General features: G+C 40.2%; 2 protein-coding genes across 7 annotated transcripts in view; both read left to right on the forward strand.

Annotated features, from left to right (window-relative positions):
- The window catches only part of lamb2 (laminin, beta 2 (laminin S)), a 46,848-nt gene extending 35,105 nt beyond the window's left edge, over positions 1 to 11,743 (forward strand). For both annotated transcript variants that reach the window (XM_086050062.1, XM_086050064.1), the window contains 14 exons: positions 919 to 1,143; positions 1,236 to 1,453; positions 2,455 to 2,551; positions 3,121 to 3,302; positions 3,408 to 3,598; positions 4,747 to 4,931; positions 5,645 to 5,886; positions 6,117 to 6,320; positions 7,011 to 7,155; positions 7,228 to 7,435; positions 8,030 to 8,171; positions 8,914 to 9,090; positions 9,170 to 9,329; positions 10,781 to 11,743. In XM_086050062.1, coding sequence (XP_085906188.1) covers positions 919 to 1,143; positions 1,236 to 1,453; positions 2,455 to 2,551; positions 3,121 to 3,302; positions 3,408 to 3,598; positions 4,747 to 4,931; positions 5,645 to 5,886; positions 6,117 to 6,320; positions 7,011 to 7,155; positions 7,228 to 7,435; positions 8,030 to 8,171; positions 8,914 to 9,090; positions 9,170 to 9,329; positions 10,781 to 10,917 — 2,513 coding nt within the window. In that variant the 3' untranslated portion in view covers positions 10,918 to 11,743. The remainder of the gene's footprint in view (positions 1 to 918; positions 1,144 to 1,235; positions 1,454 to 2,454; positions 2,552 to 3,120; positions 3,303 to 3,407; positions 3,599 to 4,746; positions 4,932 to 5,644; positions 5,887 to 6,116; positions 6,321 to 7,010; positions 7,156 to 7,227; positions 7,436 to 8,029; positions 8,172 to 8,913; positions 9,091 to 9,169; positions 9,330 to 10,780) is intronic.
- A 3,735-nt stretch (positions 11,744 to 15,478) lies between these two features.
- usp19 (ubiquitin specific peptidase 19) overlaps positions 15,479 to 20,538 on the forward strand; it is a 35,590-nt gene continuing 30,530 nt past the window's right edge. For 3 of the 5 annotated variants that reach the window (XM_086050078.1, XM_086050095.1, XM_086050086.1), the window contains exon 1: positions 15,479 to 15,870. The gene's annotated coding sequence lies outside the window, so the exon portion shown is untranslated. The remainder of the gene's footprint in view (positions 15,871 to 20,538) is intronic. The other 2 variants (XM_086050109.1, XM_086050104.1) reach the window with 2 other exon arrangements.

Raw genomic sequence — 20,538 nt, forward strand, 5'->3', positions numbered from 1 at the left:
GAAGACTGAGAGTACAGGCATTGAAACAGTTGTTTTGTATGGCGAACACAGTTTAATGTTTCATATTGAACAGGTTCACATTGTGTGTATGTTCTTGATCAGCCAGTTTTGGCAAGGATTGAAGGGCTGATTTTGCTAGCTACACCACGATGCAACTGCATTATTCATTATTGTAACTAATTACTATCGCTAAGTGTCTAATTAGTGTAATTGTATGTACTGCATTCTCCTAAAGAGGCACTTCTGCTGATCTTTGCAAGTCCATTTGCCTTAGTTTGTTTGAGAATCGACCTCATCAGCCTTTCATTAACTTCAGCCCTGCTAAAAAAAAATAAAAAAAATTTAAAAAAGGAAAAAAAAATCAGCCTGGACCAACATGGTTTCGTTGTGTTTTCATGCTGGTCTTGCTGGTTTTAGGGAAATTGACAATTTTTTTTATTTTTTACTGTGTGGGGACAAAAAATGTTTTGGTGAAATGTATTTCTGTGATTTCACCTACCAAAATCTGGTCAAAAAAACACTTTCAAATTAAAGTAAAACAGCAAAATCTCATTGTTTCCAACATATCTCCTCTTGGCTACTTGGGGAAGCTCTTCTCCGACTAGCTGACAAGTTTCATTTAAAAAGCTCCACCTATAAACAGTTAATTCGTAGTGTAACATGACTACTATGACTATGTCTACTTTCGTCAATAAACTTATTGCATCTTACCCTCTTAAACTGAGCCGCACCTTATCAAATTGAACCGAATCGAATTGTTCTACTTTACAATGTACCGCCCACAAATCGTATCGCACCCCATGTATCGCGATACATATCAAATGATCTTTTATCGGAGAGATGCACACTACTTGTAGTATCGTGATTATCAAATCTACTTCACTCAGTCTGACTGATCTGCGTTTTGTCTCAATTCAGGTACTCGATGTGAGGAATGTGCTCCGGGTTACTATGGCAACCCCTCTCAGCCGGGGGGAGGCTGCCAGCCATGCCAGTGCAACAACAACATAGACATGTCTGACATTCATGCGTGCGACCGGCGGATCGGAGAGTGCAGGAAATGCCTTTATAATACAGAAGGACCCGACTGTGGCATCTGCAAAAGTGGTTATTTTGGAGACGCTTCAAGACGCAACTGCAGGAGTATGTCACTTTTTGACCCTACCTGCTGCCCTAACAGTTTTTTGTTTTTTTTTAATAAATAGTGGTATGCTTATCCCCCGTGCGCACTTTAGAATGTATATGTAACTTCCTTGGTACGGAGCGCAGCCAGTGTATGGAGCGTGAGGACTGCGTGTGCCAACGGAACACAGGCCAGTGCCAATGTCTACCTAACGTAATCGGTCAGACGTGTGACCACTGCTCCCCCGGACACTGGAACCTGGCTAGTGGCAAAGGCTGCGAACCCTGCGGTTGTGACCCCCACAACTCAGTCACCTCCTCATGTAACGAGGTACATACAGTACACATGAAATGAAATGGCAGAGAGTTATTAGTCCAACTTAAGATCAGTGCACGTTATTTACCAAAAAACAGAACTGGTAGTTGGGACACAAATTAGAAAAATGTGGCGCTGTTCCGAGCACTACCCTCGAGGAAGGCACCCGACTCCAAATGTAAACCATTGGAACCTGATTATCTTAACACGTTTATTTGTGGTACACAGTGACAGGACACCAGTTGACATCCACTGTTTGGATTTTGAATGAATTTGAAAACAAGGTTCCAAGGTCAAATGACAAACCCCCATTCCAATGAAGGAGGGACATTGTTTTAAATATAAATAAAAACAGAATACAATGATTTGCAAATCCTTTTCAACCTATATTCAGTTGAATACAGTATAAAGACAAGCTATTTGATGTTTAAACTGAAGAATGTTTTTTATTAATTTTTTTCAATTATTCTCTCATTTTGAATTTATAACATGTCTAAAAGGAGCATCCCCAAGACTCAGTTGTTCCCAAGGATTGACCAAGGTTCACCACTTTGTAAACAATTGCCTGAGAAAATAGCTCAACAGTTTAAGAAGGTTTCTCAATGTACAATTGCACGGAATTTAGGGATTTCATCATCTAAAGGTTCATATAATCTCCAGAAATCGCGGCCTTATGATGCGTTAGGTCAGGGGTGGCCAAGTCCGGTCCTCAAGAGCCGCAATCCAGCCTGTTTTAGGTTCATCCCTAGGGCAACACACCTGATTCAAATCATCAGGCTCATTATCGGGCTTTTGCAAATCTTGCTGATGAGCTGATGATTTGAATCAGGTGTTTTGCTGTAGGGATCAACCTAAAGCAGGCTGGATTGTGGCACTTGAGGACCGGAGTAGTAGCAGCAGCCCAAAAACATTGTTCCAATTCTCCATTGTGTAACAGAGGAGGTCAAGAATGTAAACTTCCATTTGGAGGAGATGAAATGATGTTCTTTTTTCTCCATTTTATTGTTGTTGTTCAGTTTAGTGGACAGTGTCAGTGCCGCGATGGATTCGGTGGGAAGACCTGCACAGACTGTCAGGAGAACTACTGGGGAGACCCTCGGACACAGTGCAGAGGTCAGGACCATTAGCAAAAGTAACACACTTCTTTTGTTCACAGTAATAGTAATCATATTTGGATGATGCAAATGTCTTTGTAAGTTAGAAATTTATGGAGCGTGCCACTGGGGAAACCCGAAGGATACGTTGTATTCATCGCCATGGTCCACAGCGTTCACAGATTTTATTTTTATTCACAGAGCACAGGTCACTCTATCATGTTTGCATTTTGTGTTTTGATAGCAATACTTGAATTCTCAGCTCAGAGTAATTAACGCCCCACCTACATTTTTTAGAATTGACTATAGATGCCACAAGATGGCATCAAAGCACTAGTTTTGTCTGACTGAAGCTCATTGACTCACTTCAGCTTATATCGTTCCTTGATTCCAAGATGCCGGCAAAGCACTTCTTTTGACGAAACAGCGGGTGGGTTGAAGAAAATCTGCAAATACAGTCGTGAATTGCGAAAATGCGTATTTAATGTTGTCTTTATAAGACAAACAGCCTAGGCATATTTTAGTCCCTACAGGTGTTGGCTATCACATATTCACTACTCAGTTCCCTCTTGTCTGCCCTTCTTACAGCTTGTGACTGCGACTGGCGAGGCATCGAGACGTCTCAGTGCAACCGAGGCACGGGTCATTGTGTATGCCAGCAGGGGGTGTCGGGTGTCCGCTGTGACCAGTGTGCCCGAGGTTTCTCTGGCGTCTTCCCCAATTGCCAGCCCTGCCATCAATGCTTTGGGGACTGGGACCGCATTGTCCAGGTGCAGGGTCTTCCTTATGTATAGGTTGAGAGGTTTACTATATTGGGTCAGGTGAGATGAAATGTCAACTCACCAACGGAGCAAACATATCTTCTCCTACAACAGGACCTGGCGGTGCGCACCAGGGCTTTGGCAGAGCGTGCCCATGAGATTCAGACCACTGGCCTCACGGGGCCGTATGAGAAGGCTTTCAGGGCACTTGAGGAGAAACTGGCCCAAGCTCAAAGCATCGTCAACTCACGCAATGCCACTGCTGCCGCCATTACCACTCTGATGGAGCTTATTGAACAGCTTAGGTACAGGTTACTTCCTGTTTTAAGATCTTTTACGCGGCGTAATGCATACAGATACGGCTCTCGTAATTAATATGTGACAAAGCACAACATAAAAGCTGTATTTCCTACAAGAGTAGCTGGTGACATCATCCACAGGCAAATAAACGCCGACTTTAACGCTTCCCCCCCCCCATCTGGAAAAAATGGGTAGCAACAGACATAGTGCTATTGATCACAGAGAATTTATATACCGGTAGTTAATTGCCGAGACCAACTGTGTTGCTAACCAAAACGGCAGCACCAAAGCATTTTGAACAGTGTTACAGATGAATTGAAGTGTAGCGTCTTACTGCATACTGTAATCGAGAGCTTTGCAAAATACTCATTCACTGCCAGCCCAGTAAAATAATGGATCATTGACTGTTGTCGATAGAAGTTGTCAACGGCAGTGAATTAGGTAAAGATGATCTTGCGTTAGGTGGCGGTTATGTGGACAATTAGCGTTCCTGTCGGCTTTGGCATGTGATCTCTTCACTATTTTTGAGCGTCCATGTTTACGTTCCAGAAGCTTTGGGACTTATCTGCATTAATAGCAATCTTGATTACTGTATATCTTGCAGAGGTGGGTATTTTACAAAAATTTCCCGGTCCGTTGATCGCCTTTCATCTGCAGCCAGCGTACCGCTATTCCCCTTTTTGTCAAGCCGGATCAAATAGTAATCGCCTATCGGTTGGTCCGTCCATCATTTTAAACACGCTTCTGTTGGCGCTTCCATCAAACAATTGGAGCCTCAGAGGGGATCGAGCCTTTTCGACTGCGGTCCTTCCCTTTGGAATGACCTCCCATTGGATGTTAGGCAAGCCCCCACTCTGTCCACTTTTAAAACCCGGTTGAAGGCACACTTCTGTTCATTGGCTTTTGATCAGACCTGAAATCTTTGGCTCTTCTCCAGGTGTCAATTGTGTTTTATGTTAATTTATCGGCTTTATTGTTTTATATATTTTTTTATTTATATCTTATATATTATTTATATTTATATTTATTAATACTTGTGTATTACGGCCTTTTATTGTCTTTATTTATTGTCTACTGTTTGTAAAGTGCTTTGTTACAGCTCTAGCTGTAATGAAATGCGCTATATCAATACAATTGTATTGCATTGTATTAGATCTCAGATCGGTGAGACCACCGACACATTGAACCGCCTGGAAGGAGATCTGACTATTGTCCAGGACAGCAGTTCCGAGGCAAGCAAGGAGTTGAGTGCTCTAGAGCGGGAAGCCAGAGAACTGAACCTTACTTCCGGACAGCTCCATCACCAGCTCAATATCCTAAAAAACTCAAATTTTCTAGGTGAGCAAGTGAGGGGCAGCCCCTTATTTTATATATATATATATATATATATATATATATATATATATATATATATATATATATATATATATATATATATATATATATATATATATATATATATTCTTCAAATGGATCATTATTAAACCTTTTTCATGGAAGTGTGTATGTATTATACCTGTACTTCGTGATGCACCAACTACTTAGATACACTGTGCTTTTTTTTTATTACTATTTCCCTCATAATAGTCAGGTTATAAATCACAGACAAGATAAAACACAGGGCTTTTGTGATAAAACTATGCAACTAAAGCAACAGTTTAGATCCAGATATAGAAACATACCAATAGATTAATATAACTAATTTGATTACTTTTTGTCACACCACAGGTTTTCCAGACCACTTTTTGTGAGTCAGAGTTCCTAGGGCTAAATCAGGGAGGTCTAGCAAGACGATTAAAAGATTAAAAATTGCAAAAATCGCTTGCCAGCCATGCCCACTCAGCTGTTTGAATGACAAATGAGGGACAAACAAAGAGGATAACTCTGAAAACTTTAAGGACAATAGAACACATTTATTCATACACAGTAATTTCACAGCTAAATCATTACTCTGTATTCAACATAAGATTAGTGTTACTAAAAATTAAATCTGATTAGGTATGGCTCTTTCAGCTTCAATGCCTGAATGTCCAAAATCCCTTTTCTGCCAGGCGCGTACGACAGCATTCGTACGTCCTACAACAAGTCTTGGGATGCTGAGCGCCGTGCCAACCGGTCAACGGTGACCAGACCCAGCACAGTCAGCCAATCGGCAGACACCCGTCGTCGCACCGAGCGCCTCATCTCTGCTAAGAAGGATGACTTCAACCGTAAAAATGCCGCTAACAAGCGCTCGCTGGGAGACCTCAAGACCAAAATCCAGAATCTGGACATGCAGAAGATTAATGAGAAGGTCTGATCTTAGGGTATTATAATGATTAATTAAACATATATGTTACTATTATCTTTATGCATTGTGCACATACGGACAACGGTATTATCAATCAAAATACATTTTTCAGTGACAGATAAATGAGTATGGAGTGACCTTTGCCTAATACTAATCAACTAGCTTCTAATGACAGTGTTTTGCATCATGGTAGTTTATGACAAGTAGATGTAAACCCGCCTGCCCCACAACAGGTTTGTGGTACAACAGATGATGCTCCCTGTGCGGAAAGCCCATGCGGAGGTGCGGGTTGTCGTGACGACGAGGGGAACCGTCACTGTGGAGGCCTAAACTGTAACGGTGCTGTAGCGGCAGCTGACAATGCTTTGGAGAGAGCCAAGCATGCCGAGAAGCAGCTCACCAAAGCCATGGGAGAAGTGGAGGGACTCGTTACCAAGGTATGGAATGGAAGCACTACAGTATGTGGTTAGTTATAGTTGTCATGGTAGCATCATGTCTGTTGCCATACAAATGGATTCTGAGAATCCCAACACATATTGGGAATTGTTTCATGGCATATAATTGGAACAGTGAAAGCATATCTAATCACGATAAGCAATTCTCAATTGCAGCAAAAATGCGAGGGAAACCATCAAATGCCATTTTCTGGATCTCAAAAACGTAATGAGTTTTTAGATTTTGTCTGTATTCTGCTGATCTTCAAACTATACCAAAGCAAGAATCCACTTGATTCATTTGAGTGATATTCAGTCAGGATTATTTTAATTTAGCTTTCATTTGCCAATATTCTTCAAATTTTTCACCAAATGCCCTCTAAATTTCGGGTTCCCTCTCACATTAAACTGGCAAGAATTTGCTGAAACTTTTTATGCTTTTGTTGTGGCCAACTACATTGTCAAGACTTTTTTTTTTTTAACTTGAACTATATGGTGTGCAACACAAAAATACACAGCAGTGTGACATTGAATGCCTCTCCAGGGATGATAATGAGTACAATCAATTATTCTTAATTTAAGTAAAGGATAACAGGTGGTCCTTCACAAATCCAAACCCATTCTTCTTTGAACGCAAGACAGCAAATACAGATGAATTACAGCAAGTTGAAGTGCTTGTATTGTTTTGGTGAGGTGGCGGAAGCTAAGACAAAGGCAGAGGAGGCCAAGGGTAAAGCCCAAGTAGCTCTCGACAAAGCCAAGGCCACCAAGGACCAAGTGGAGCGCTCCAACAAGGACCTGCGCGACCTTATCAAACAGATCCGAGACTTCCTCATGGGTAAGTCTTCCAGGTCAATGACATCATGATAATGACTTCTTAACCTCAACACGTCTTGTGCCTTTCCCTCAGAGGAAGGGGCCGACCCTGACCATATCGAGGCGGTGGCCAATCGTGTGCTGGAGCTCTCCATTCCCGCCTCTCCTCTCCAGATCAGACATCTTGCGGACGAAATTAAAGAACGCGTCCGCAGCCTTTCCAACGTAGATGCCATCCTGGCGCAGACGCAGGACGACGCCCGGAAGGCGGAAAAACTATTGCTGGATGCCAAGAGGGCAAGGTATTTGTCATTGGTCAATCAATCAGCCAAACTTCATTTGGATTGCACCTTTCATATGCTGTGATTCACATTATAAGAAAATAAATCTACAGAATTTAAAAAGGGGGGAAAAGAAAGAGAAGAATGGCCTTCACTTCTAAAAAGAACACTCGAGGTGGTAAACCAAGTATGAATAAAGTAGATTGTGTTTTACAAATTAATCAGATAAAAAAGTGACTCAGCATAAGTTAACTAAAAGCTTGACTAAAAATAAGCCTGCCGAGAATATGCCGTATTTGTGACCCTCCAGTATGAAATTGATCGGAAGTCACACGCCCGTGTTTTGAGCAAGAGCCCAAAAAGCATTGACAATGTGAAAATGATATGATGATGATTTTCAGAATTGTAATTTAAACACCAGAAAAATAAGTCACGATCACTTCCCAGTTGAACGTCTTACTTAAATGCCTCAAGAGTATGCAGCGACATTTTAATGATGCCAAGTCCAAAAAAAGGAAATTAATCAGATGCTGTTGCACGCAAGTGGAGACAATGAATTTGATTCAAACTTGTGTTGAAATCTGTACGAAAATACAACACTGTGCTGGTGTGCAGGCATCATGCTGAAGGCGTGAAGACCACCGCAGAGACAGTGAAGCAGGCCTTGGTGGATGCTAAGACTGCCCAGACATCTGCAGAGAAAGCAATCGCCAGAGCCAGAGCTGACATTGATGAGACAGAGACCCGCCTGGCACAGGTAACCAAAAGTACCCAAAGTCTCCTTTTTTCTTTTTTTCTTTTTTACATGTCCCCATAATGCTGATACAGAGGAACTTCCAAAGTCAAACATAATCCTTTTCATGACACTTGGTTGACTTTGAAGTTAGTTAGTCATTAGTCATAAAAATAAAGTGCGTTAATTCATTTCCAAGCTCAAAGTGTCACAATTCCACAACCTATTAACCGTTTGTGATAACATGAACAGCATTTTAATATTCCTTACTGTCATACAGCTATTGAAAAAAAAAGTTAAACTTTGTAGTGTGTCATTTATAATATGCAGTGAAACCCCTGTTTATTGCCGGGGACACATTTAGACTCACCCTTTTCACCATTTTAAATGTGTTTGAACAATTAATAATTAGGTTTTGCGTAATCGGCTTGTATGAATTTTAGAACAGTTTTATGTTATGCAATGGTTCAATCCCCTGACCTCCATGCTGACTGCATGGGTTCAATTCCTACTCATGGATGGTGTGAATGTGAGTGTTAAAGGTTGTCTGTCTCTATATGTGCTTTGTGTTTGACTGGCAAACAGTCCAGGTTGTTATCACACCTCTCGCCCAAAATTAGCTGACATAAGCTCCGGAAACAAGAGAACAGGATAAGTGGTTTTAAAAAAAAATGTATTAATAGTCTTACTCTGGTTTCAAAAAGCCACTATAACATATAGTGCCTGTGGGCTGATTTTCACATTGCTTGCAAATAAACCTCCACAGATAGAATCAGAGACATCTAACGGTGAGCAGCAACTAAGCGAAGCAATGGACCGTCTGGGCAGGCTGGGCCGTGAGATCAATGTGCTGAAGACCAAACGGGCTAACAACAGCATGGCAGCAACTCGGGCTGAAGAGACAGCCACCATGGCACGAGACAAAGCAAACGAAGCCAAGCAGGTATGTCTGCTTATCCCTCCCTCTATATGGAAAAATGTTCCCTCGTTTATGAAATACACCCTCATATTTTAATGCTCAGATTCTAGACGGACAGCTGACCGATAAATACCATGAGGTAAAGCAGCGCGTTGGCACCAAGGCTAAAGCTGTTCAAGATGCCAAGACCAAGGCGGAAAGCCTTAGGGATGAAGCCAAACAACTACTGCAGGACGCCCAGAACAAGTTGCAGAGACTAGCAGGTACTTTTTGTGTATGGTAGGAAAAAAATACTAAATAAATCATTGGCTCAGATGGCTATGATCAAATTCATGAGAGTAATTTTATCATCTGTGATTGGCTGGCAACTATTCCAGGGTAGTGCTGGGCGTTATGCCGAAATACATCACGATGACGATGGAAAGTGCCTAACATGTCACTTTTGTATTGTCATGCCTTTGTCACTTTTCACCATTGTCACCTGCAGTTAATTATAAGTAGTAAGAACGGCAGCTGAAGCTTGAATTGACGCGCAAATGCTTTCACTTGTCATTCCTATGCAACACAGGTGACAGACTGAACAACTTCAGAGGGACGTGAATCATATTACATGGCCATTTTACATTCCAGACGTACGGTGCAATAGTAAATATAACAGTTAATGAAATCAATAAATACGGTGGGCGAATCCATAATGACGAATTGTACCATGGGAAAGAATGAATTAACAATAACAAACCCGTAATTATTAATAACTAAATACAAAAACCAAAAAAAAAAACGGCAAGGCATGCTGTGTACTACTTCAAACTACACATGGCTCAAAATAAACTCTTTCGCATAGGGGTTTGCGAGTCTAAATTTGCATTTTGTGCTTCATCAAAACACACAAAAAAAATAGCAAGACTGAAAATTACAGATATTTTAAATTTTTTCCTTTAATTGAACGGCAGAGAACGGGCGTGCGGGCCGGGCATTCTACTCTGTACGTCGAGGTGAGATCGGTGCTACTTGACTACTTAGGCAGCTCGGTGGCAATGAGCTTCAGCTGGCTACTACCGCTCGTAAACACGTTGCGATTTCCCTCCTACATCAGTAATCACAGTCTCCATTACAACGGTGAATAAGCAGTACTTCGTGAAAGTATCATTCCCACAAAAGGATTACGAAAAGGAGAAATAAACAGAGGGAAAGACAGAGAAGCTGTGCTACTTGTTAAGCTAACGTTATCTATCGTGAATTAAGGGCTTGTGTGACTGAGCACACTTCACAGAGGTCTAATTTTGTGCAAAACTATGTAGGCTACATTGCTTCTGTTTACATGTGATAACTGTATATAGCACCACGACTGGATGTATTTCTCGTATGACTAGGCTATAAGTCTGTTTAATGTCACTTCAAAATGAAATGAGAAAAGGTAAGCAGTCAATATGATGCTAATTTTTTTATAGAATAACTGAAAATATATTGTTGTATATCGTTATCGTGGTGTAAAATAACCTATATCGTGATAGAAGGTTGTTTTCCATATCACCTAGCACTAGTCCAAGTGTACCTCGCCTCTTGCAAAGTCAGCTGTGATAGGCTCCTAACTGACCTGGGACCCTAATGAGGACAAGCATTATAGAAAATGGATGGATGGATTTTCATGTAAACAAAAAAAAAAAGACTGAATATGTATTAAATGTTGATATGAAATATTTTGTTCCCGCAGAGTTGGAGAAAAACTACGAGGAGAACGAGAGAAGGTTGGAAGGGAAAGCTCGTCAGCTGGATGGCTTGGAAGACAAGATGAAAGCCATCCTCAATGACATCAACAAACAGATCCAAATTTATAACACATGCCAGTAGTAGCCTCCTCTTCTGGTCTGACTTACTATTCTGCACACTGCCTGTCGGGTGCAACAGACCAAGAAAACTGAACGTGTGCAAGTTGTATTGGTTTTCAGTGTTTAAAAAACAATCTGGAATTGTATGCTTGTAAATGTGTGTACTGAATATCAAAAGTGTTTGTATAATTTAAATCACAGATGTCAATAGTCCACAGATATGGGAAAAAATAACATGTTACATTAACTATTGAGGTTTTTGTTTGTTTGTTTTTTTACTTATTTGAAGGCAGCATGTTCAATAAATTGGAAGCTTGTTTTGGTCTTTACTCAACACATTTAACTTGCTTAAATTTACACACATAAACACAACTGCTGGGTGAATTGGTTTTGAATCTATTAAATCAAAACCCTCATGTTTATACCATGTTTTGGGTATTGTCACAATGGAACGGAAGCCAATAAGGAATGTCTCAAACATTATTGTAATCAAAACTCGCAAGATTAAGGTTGATATTAAGAACTGGTGAGTTGAATGTACAGTATGATACTTGCCAGTATTCCATAACATTAAACATAACTGTCTTTAATTTGGCCAGGCTTATCATATTACATTGTCATGATAGTTTCAGTTTGACAGTTACAAAGTGGTGTTAGGGCCACACAAATACCTATACAATAATATAGTTGTAATTTTATGAGAATAAAGTTGTAAATGTATTCATCATAACTTGCCACTTCATTCTCTTAAATGTATGGCTGACAAAATGTGACAAACCAAAGATGAGAAAAAAAATTACCAAAGTAATATTGTACTATTAATTTTGTGAATAAAGGTCGGAAATCTGTGTTGTGAAATGTTTTTTGGTTTGTTTGTTTTCTTTGTTCCTACTTTTACAAATGTAGCATTAGCATACTAACAGTTGGTTTTCATTACGTAAATATCTAACTTCTTGTAATTAGAAGCAAATGTGCATGTTTGAATTAGTAGAATCTTTTGTGCAATGCAAGGACCGATACAAATCCGATATATCACTTGCAGGCATACAGGACTGGAACACAATAAAAAAATAAGTGTCTGTCTTTGTTGTGAAGTAGATAAAAAGCTCCTATAAATACTGTATATACTGTAGATGCGGGCCTCCTTCCTCTCATAAGTATTGCTTTTTAAATTTGTTTTAATTTCTTCCTTTATTGCAGTACTTCTCAATTATTTTCTGTTATGCCCCCACCCAAGAAGAAAATAATCGGCGCACCCCACCACCCACTCTCCGCCACAACAAAAAAATAATAAAGTACAACTCTGCATAACCGTATCCTTTTTAACAAAAAGAAAACAAAAAGAGATATCGTTCATCTTACAAGAATAACCTGATTAACATTGTTTATTAGTCTGTAAAAGAAAAGATTTTAAGTGCATCAATTTGCCTGAAATTCAAAAAATAATAATATCCTTGTTTAAGATGTAAACATTTTTGACAGATTTATTGCAGCATTTGCTGCTGAAAAGAAAAATTAAACAAAATCAATAAATAATGAAATTCAAATTGACTTCAGTAACATTAACTCAGAAGCACAATATATAAAACACTCCAACTTACAAAACAAAAACGGATAAACAATTAGTGCTGATTTAAAAAAAAAGTTTTATCAAAATGAGGAAGCCAAGATAAATGGTTACAATGAGCATGTTTTGCAGCGCACAGCTTCTCAAAGCGAGGTTTGAAGCATGATACTGCAACTCTCAGATCCTGCCCAATGTTTAGCTGGGACCTGTACTTGGTCTTCAGTGCACCAACAGCACCTTCATTAATTTGGCTTCATGCTGTCCGCTGCCAGCATTTTTAGACACAGCGAACACACCGGTCTTTCCTCGCCTCCCACTGTAGTCACAGTGAAGCCAAGCGCTACATATGCTTCGTCATATTTGCGCGTCTTTGCTTTCGGGTCACTTTCTTTTGACTCACTATCTTTGTTTCACTCCACTTTTCTTTTCATCCCTGTTAAAAATGTCTTCATGTTGTCTAAGGGTTTGTTTACTGGACTTCACAATCGCCAGCTCGTTGCAAAACAAACCTACACCGTGGAGTTAATACTCGCTGCGCACAATGGGCAATCAGAGCGCCACTGCCAATTGCTGGAGTGGATGTGCAATTACACTTTATTGTAGTACAGTGGGAAAAAAAGCATGTTCCCCAGGGTCACACGCGCCTCACCATCGCCCCCCCCCCAGGGGGGCCCGCCCCACTATTTGAGAAGCACTGCTTTATTGCCACCTTACTTTTCTGCCTTCCTTCATTTCTTACCTCCTACTTTCTCAACTCTTCTGCCATTATTCCCCTCTTTTCTTACCTCCTACTTTCTCAACTCTTCTGCCATTCTTCCCCTCATTATCTGATTTCTTGCCAGGCATTTCCTCCATCTTGACCTCCTTCCTTCGTTTCTACTTTCTACCTTAACCTTTTCCTTTCTGACGTCATTGCTTCCACTTATATCAGCCTTCTTCCTGGCAACGTTTGCTTCCTGACAGGGCCGGGTCTAGGCAGGAGCGAGGGAGGGCCTGGCCCCCTCAAATAAATATTGTGACCCCGCCAAACTAACAAACAACACACACTAACTCACACTTCACATATTTTTATTATCTCATGCCTCGCTCCTCCGCTCCACTTAATGTCTTTCTTGCCCCTTCAAAGATAAAATATATCAAGTTGTTCCTCATGTCATGTTTCTCGACTCTGCTCCATCTCCCCTTTTCACTCTGCTCTGAGTATCAGGCTGCTGCCAGCTCGCTGTGAGGGATAGATGTCGACCCAATTCCAATCACCCTTCAGTATGCAAATGAGCCAGTGTTGCCAATTTGACATGGTAAAAGGTGCTGGAGCACAATGCCCCCTCAAGATTTGTGGCTGCCTCCTCATACATGCCTGTGTAGACCCGGCTCCACTTCCTGACCTCCTTACTTCTCTTAAGTGCCTTATTTTTTTTTTTTTTTTTTTGTGCGTTAAACTATTTTCTTAGCAGCTTTAATGATGCACCGTCTTATGACATCACATTTTTTAAACACGCAATTTCTCATTGAAAATCATTACAAACTACCAACTGACTGAAACCCAAATACAGTACTGTACTTACCATAACCATACAGTGAGTGCGCCCTCTGCTGGGGACACGTGGTACTACACACCCCACTCATTTCTAAGTGGAGGACGTCTTTTGACCACAACTTTTGAACTCAATGGCCTAGAGCCCTAGACACTCACAACCAACATCCACTTTCCCTTTTGCAGGGCCCCTGAACACGCTTTTGGAGCTTTCGTGGCTCTACAACCCTCTGTTCACCCAGAATGGACGTCCATTGGCCGTTGCGACCACTTCCGTCAAACAGCTCATAGCTCCGTCCCGACTGACTGAGGGTTGAGAGTTTGTAATTTTTGATGTTCAATAAAGTGTTCAAAAGTACGCGTGACGTCATAAAACGCCGCATCATTAAAACCACCAAGGAAATAGTTATAAGAAAAGAAAAAGAGATGGCGCTTAGAATTTGTGTGGGCGGACTCAAACGTTTAAGTTGAGCCACGCCCCGAGCTGCGCTCTGCAGCCAGGGCTACCCGGCCACCCCCACCAAATGCCGTGCCACCCTACCGTCGGCAATGAATATGTAAATAATACTGGTCTGAATAAAAAAATAAACAAGAATGACATAAATATTTTCTGGATCAGTTGTTTTGCACTGAAGACAGTTGTGCCATTGCTTTTGCCGCATTGCTCCAGTTTTTCTGTTACACGATATGTGCTATTTTATTTTTTGGGCCGTTTTGCTAGGCTACTAGCTCGTGACTACCGTACTAACGACTACCATTTATCATTAGTTGATGTATATTATAATCGTGTAAAGAGAACATGAACAAACTGTCCGTTTCCGTGGAAAAAAATCAAAAACTGCGAGTACATTTCCAAATACACCATTTCATCAAGTAATAAAGTGATCCATTATCTTCATTATTTATGTCAAGTAAATACAAGAACTCTTCTACCCCTACACTTCTTTAATATGCCTGGTTTATAACTTCACAAAACATCTAATTTTCGATTAAAAAAAAGGTTTTCTTACACTTTTTTAAAATGTCAAATTAAAAAAAAGTGAGCATATATAGAAAAATACTTAATCAGAAACGGCCCAAGAAAATGTTGTTTACACATGTTTTATGTCGACCAGTGTAATCAATTAGTAAGTTAACAATTTAATGTTTGTGATATTTTCCCTCCCCAACCACACATATATACCTGTCCAGTACTGTACTACTGTACTTTACAATTAGTTTTATTCTTGACCCAAAGGATTTGACATTGTTCACGGTACCGGTATATTAAAAAAAACGTATCCGTGAATTAAATGTGTCTCCAGTCCACAAACGTCTACACGACGCTTCAGCTCTTTATGCCTTTCAGAATCATGAAAGTCAGCTCTTTTATGCCTTTCAAAAGATTTCAACGAATTGTCTTTGTGGATAGTCTCTCTGAATGTCGTTTCGCAAAAGGTCATATTTGAGCGTACATGTGCCTAAAAGGCAAATTGACACAGATCACGTGGTGTCACCATCCAGGAAGTGGCTGGCCGTCCCTTGGCTCGGCCGGGCAGGATGTTGTCCTAACAAAGTACTGTATACTTATTCCGCGGATTGCCCACTCATCAATGGCACCAGCAGGCTGACCGTCGTTCAGCTATCGTCTTTTGGTGCAAACACATCTTCAATAGATCGTTTTAACTTTGTTCGAAATGGCTCCTGGATAAAAAAGAAAGAACATTCCAGAAGCACCGTGGACTACGGGGTTGCGAGTGCGGCCAAGAGCTGAGCGGCCTGCTGTCGCGAAGAAGCGAAGAGAGCTTAGCAGCCGGTGGGGACGCGCAGCAAGTCGCCGCTCATTGTCTACACGCACAACAACAACATTACAATTCTCCTTAAATTGATGCGTGGTGAGTACGATGGTTTCGTTTCAATAGCAACACAGCCCCTTGTCCCCAGATGACCGCAAAACCCTGCCTATTTCTTGTAGTGCAAAATGGAGGCTAGCATTAGCTTTAGCAGCAGCAGTTAATGACATTAAGCGATTGATTGTTTTGCCTCTTCTGCAAAATTCAGGCGTTGGCAGTCTAATGAATGCATTTAGATGAACGCTAAGGACAATTACGCGATACTAGTAACAGTTCGCCAGAATAAATCCTGGGTGTCAGAACTACATGCAGTGTAATGTAATGACGCTAGTGCTCCATTTACCGGTGACCGCAAAATCATTAGACGGTTGTCAGCATCTCGTTTAAACTTCACATAATTGCAGCGGAATTCACAGAATTATATATTGAATCGGTTCTTAACGATACTGGGCGGCCACATCGGCAATGACAGCCATCATGTTTACGATAGCAACAATAACAAGTGCTCTTGTATTGTTTAAGCCAATATTTCCCAACCGTTTTTGAGCCAAGGTACGTATTTTACATTAGAAAGAGCTCACTGCACACGCTCATCATAAACGTAAAAAAAAAAAGGGTATCGTGGGGTGAAATGATCTCGTCTTCTCTGTGTAAAATCTGGACCTGTTTAACGGAAGACAAAGCTATTATTCTCTTACGGGAATTGCCTCAGGTGGATACACAGGTTAATTGTACCTTGTGCCATGTGGAAGAGCTTGTCGTTCTGCGTAAATATACTTTAACATCGTAGATGTATGAATTCAGATATATTATTATAAGTAAATAATCATTTTCGAAGAAATTAAGTGTTTGGGAATCACTGGTTTTAGGATAACTTGGCACAGCAAAATCAACTCTTCCAATGTGTTTCGTAACACTATCAGGAAAGCAACAATTTGTAGCTTGCGCTTATGCCAGTTTGCCTTTGCCCTCTCAAATAGTCAAGTTCGGCTAATGGTTTAGCCGGTTCACAGTGCTTGGGCGGCATCTTTGGATGCTACAGAAAGTACACTAAATATGCAAATAGGAGAGGTAAACATTTGTTAGATTGTAACAAATGTGAGTAGGGTGAGTTTGCAAATGATGGATTGCAAATCGGCGGGGTTTCACCATACAGCAGACTAGCTATGTTATGTACAGCTTGTACAAACAGTTGTCATGTATAGTAAGCATACGTAATGAAAAATTCATATTGCTCAATTAGTCCAATCTACAACTTAAGTGGTAAAAATGATTTACCACTATATTGTATAATGTGCAATGTGATTTCCCCAAAAATCAAATGACAATCTGTCAAAATGCTCAGTCTGGTTGGCCACTTCAGCCTAGGGCAGAACAGTTACGGAAAATAATGTACCGTATTTTCCGGACTATAAGCCACTACTTTTTTTCCTAGGTTTTGAACCATGTGGCTTATATGAAGGTGTGGCTATTCCTTGGATTTTTCTTCCTCCGCTTGGGGCGGTCAAACCGGAATTACAATACAATACAATTGCCATTAACAGGATGTGACTGCAGGTAGAGGAGTTCAACAGGCGAGGGTGCTATGCACTAGGTTATGAATTTCGTGGTATGCGGAAGTAGAGCTGACAAACTGGAGTGGCAGCGGGTAGTGAAATGAAGATAAGTATTTTCTCTTGGAACACTACTCAACGTTTTTTGCCCCGATCTCATGTGCGTCAAAGTGCATGCATTGTTTTCGGGAATGTTGCGGTATCACGGGAATCCCACGGGATGGATTCAACTTTACCTTTAATCACGGGATTGGGACGGTACAGGATAAAAAAAATCACTGGAGCGGACATTAATGGGATTGTCCAGTCGAAAAAAAAAAAGCACAAAATAGTGAGAGTCCATGAGGAGAAATGTGGTGATAAAATGTTCAATAAATAAGTGAGTAAAATTCTCTTACGGGAATTGCATCAGGATTTTTTATTTTTTTTCAGGGCCAATACCTATTATTAGTCAAGGCGGCCGATAACCGATTTTTGAAGCCGATATTTATTTGTAGAAAAAAAGGGTAAAATGGTGTCAAATTTATGAAAAATAAAAACTCCAACACTTGACTTTGTTTAAATGACTTTAAGACCATGTTTATTAAACAACTTTAGTGATTTACTAGATGTGAAAAGCTTTTCTAGATCTTAAAAAATAGACAACTTTGTTTTGTCTCACAAAAAAGTGGCTACATGTTTTATAGTTCAATGAAAACAAACATCTCCTTGCAGTAAATAGTTTTCTAAAAATCCACTATAACTGAAATGTTTATCTTTCACACATCTTTGTTTTAAAGTTCATAAACATGTGAACTTTAAAACACTAACATCAGATGGTGCTTTGGGCGGGCCAATCTGCCTATGCAGGCAGGGCCAGTGGTGCAGCAAACAGAGAGAGAGAAGCACGCTGCAGCAAGCACGAATAAAGCTGTTTTTAATTTATCGGCCTTAAAATGAAAAAAAAAAAAAAAAGGCAGATGCCGATAATCGCCAAATATTGGCCCCGATAATCCGCCCGTCTGATAATATGATATCCCCAATACATACAGAGCAGAATGGGACTGGGAGTTGTTTTCACTGGGACAGTATTTTTTTTTAATGTTTTATTTGTTTTAACTATGGTCTGGGACGGATGAGATTTTTACTTTGGGAGTGGGATGGGTTGGGAGTGAAAATCCACTCCTGTGTCACCCTCTGGTGTGGATGTACTGAAAGGCGAGGATCACTCCCATTCAGTTGACTGGACCGGTGAGGGGCAGGCTGCTCGTACAAGCCCCCCTATTTTATCCACTGGTAATTGTGAAATTATAAATATTGTCACATAATGTTTGAAAACACAATATATGAGTACCGTATATACAATTCCCTTGAAGTTGGGACATTGTGTCAAAAACATAAATAAAAACAGAATACAATGATTTACAAATCATGTTAAACCGATATTTAATTGAATACACTACAAAGACAAGCTATTTAATGTTTAAACTGATAAACATTGTTTTTAGCAAAAAAAAAAAAATTAACTTTGAATTTTATTGCTGCAATACATCCCCAAAAAGCTGGGACAGGTGTCAAAAAAGACTCATGAAACACCTGTTTACAACATCCCACAGGTGAACAGGCTAATAGGGAGCTGGTGAGTGCCATGATTGGCTATAAAAGGAGCTTCCCTAAATCGCTCAGTCATTCACAAGCAAAGATAGGGCGAGGTTCACCTCTTTGTTAACTGCGTGGGAAAATAGTCAGACAGTTTAAGGACAATGTTTCTCAACGTGCAATTGCAAAGAATTTAGGGATTTCATCATCGGTCCATAATATCATCAAAGGTTCTGAGAATCTGTAGACATCGCTGCATGTAAGCGACAAGGCTGGAAACAAACATTGAATGCCCGAGACCTTCGATCCCTCCATCAAAAAACGACATCAGTGTGGAAATGATATGACCACACAGGCTCAAGAACACTTCAGAAATCTAATGTCAGTAAGTACAGTTCGCCGCAATTAAAATTCTACTATGCCAAGCAAATGCCATATGTCAACAACACCCAGAAACGCTGCCGGCTTCTCTGGGCCTCAGCTCATCTAAGATGGACTGATGAAAAGTGGAAAAATGTTCTCTGGTCGGACGAGTCCACATTTGAAATTGTTTTGGGAAATTGTGGCTCCGGGCCAAAGAGGAATAGAACAAGCGGGACTGTTATGGAAACAAAGTTCAAAAGCCAGCATCTGTGATGTTATGGGTCAGTCTGTGTTAGTGCCAATGGCATGGGTAACTTACACATCTGTGAAGGCACCATTAATGGTGAAAGGTACATATAGGTTTTGGAGAAACAGGTGCTGCCATCCAAGCGACGTATTTTTCATTCAGCAAGACAATGCCAAACCACATTCTGCTCGTGTTACAACAGCGTGCCTGCCTGCCTGCAGTCCAGACCCGTCTCCCATTGACAATGTGTGGCGCGTTATGAAGCGTCAAATACGACAACGTGAACAGCATGATGATGTTAAAAGAAAAGGTGATGTAACACAGTGGTAAACATGACCCAGTCCCAGCTTTTTTGGAACGTGTTGCAGCCACAAAATTCTAAGTTAATTATCATTTGCTAAAAACAGTAGGCCAGGCCGATTTTGTTCAGTGTCTGATGGCCGACAATAAATTAATTTAAAACGTTTACTTCAAGGAACTATTTATTTAGAGCTTTATTTAGCTTTGAGCTTTATTTAGAACAATTTTTGTATTGGTTTGAAATCAAAACAAAGAGAGGTGAAATTTGAAGATATCTGTCATTTTGGAATTTTGGAGAACTGTAGAAAACTTTAGTTACTGTAGAAAACAATATGGAGCGATATAAGTTTTCATTTAACTTTTGAAGACATGATTTAAGTTTTCATTTAACTTTTCAAGACATGATTTAAGTTTTCATTTAACTTTTGAAGTCATGCCTTTTTGTTAGAATTTATGTGTATTGGCAAACATTTATAATAATAATAAAAACAACATTATGCAAATCTGAAAAATTGTTCAATAATGCTTAAAGACATTTCAACAAAGTTAAGCTTTAATTATTATTATTATTATTTTTTATTTTGACGCCAATATTTTCCTTTTTGTTGAAAATGAATATCGGCTCCAAGTATCCGTTATCGGCCTCCTTGTCTACCATTAATTGGCATC

This window comes from Filicampus tigris, chromosome 1, assembly GCF_054856515.1.
Source record: "Filicampus tigris isolate MCC_2025a chromosome 1, RoL_Ftig_1.0, whole genome shotgun sequence".
NCBI lineage: Eukaryota > Metazoa > Chordata > Actinopteri > Syngnathiformes > Syngnathidae > Filicampus > Filicampus tigris.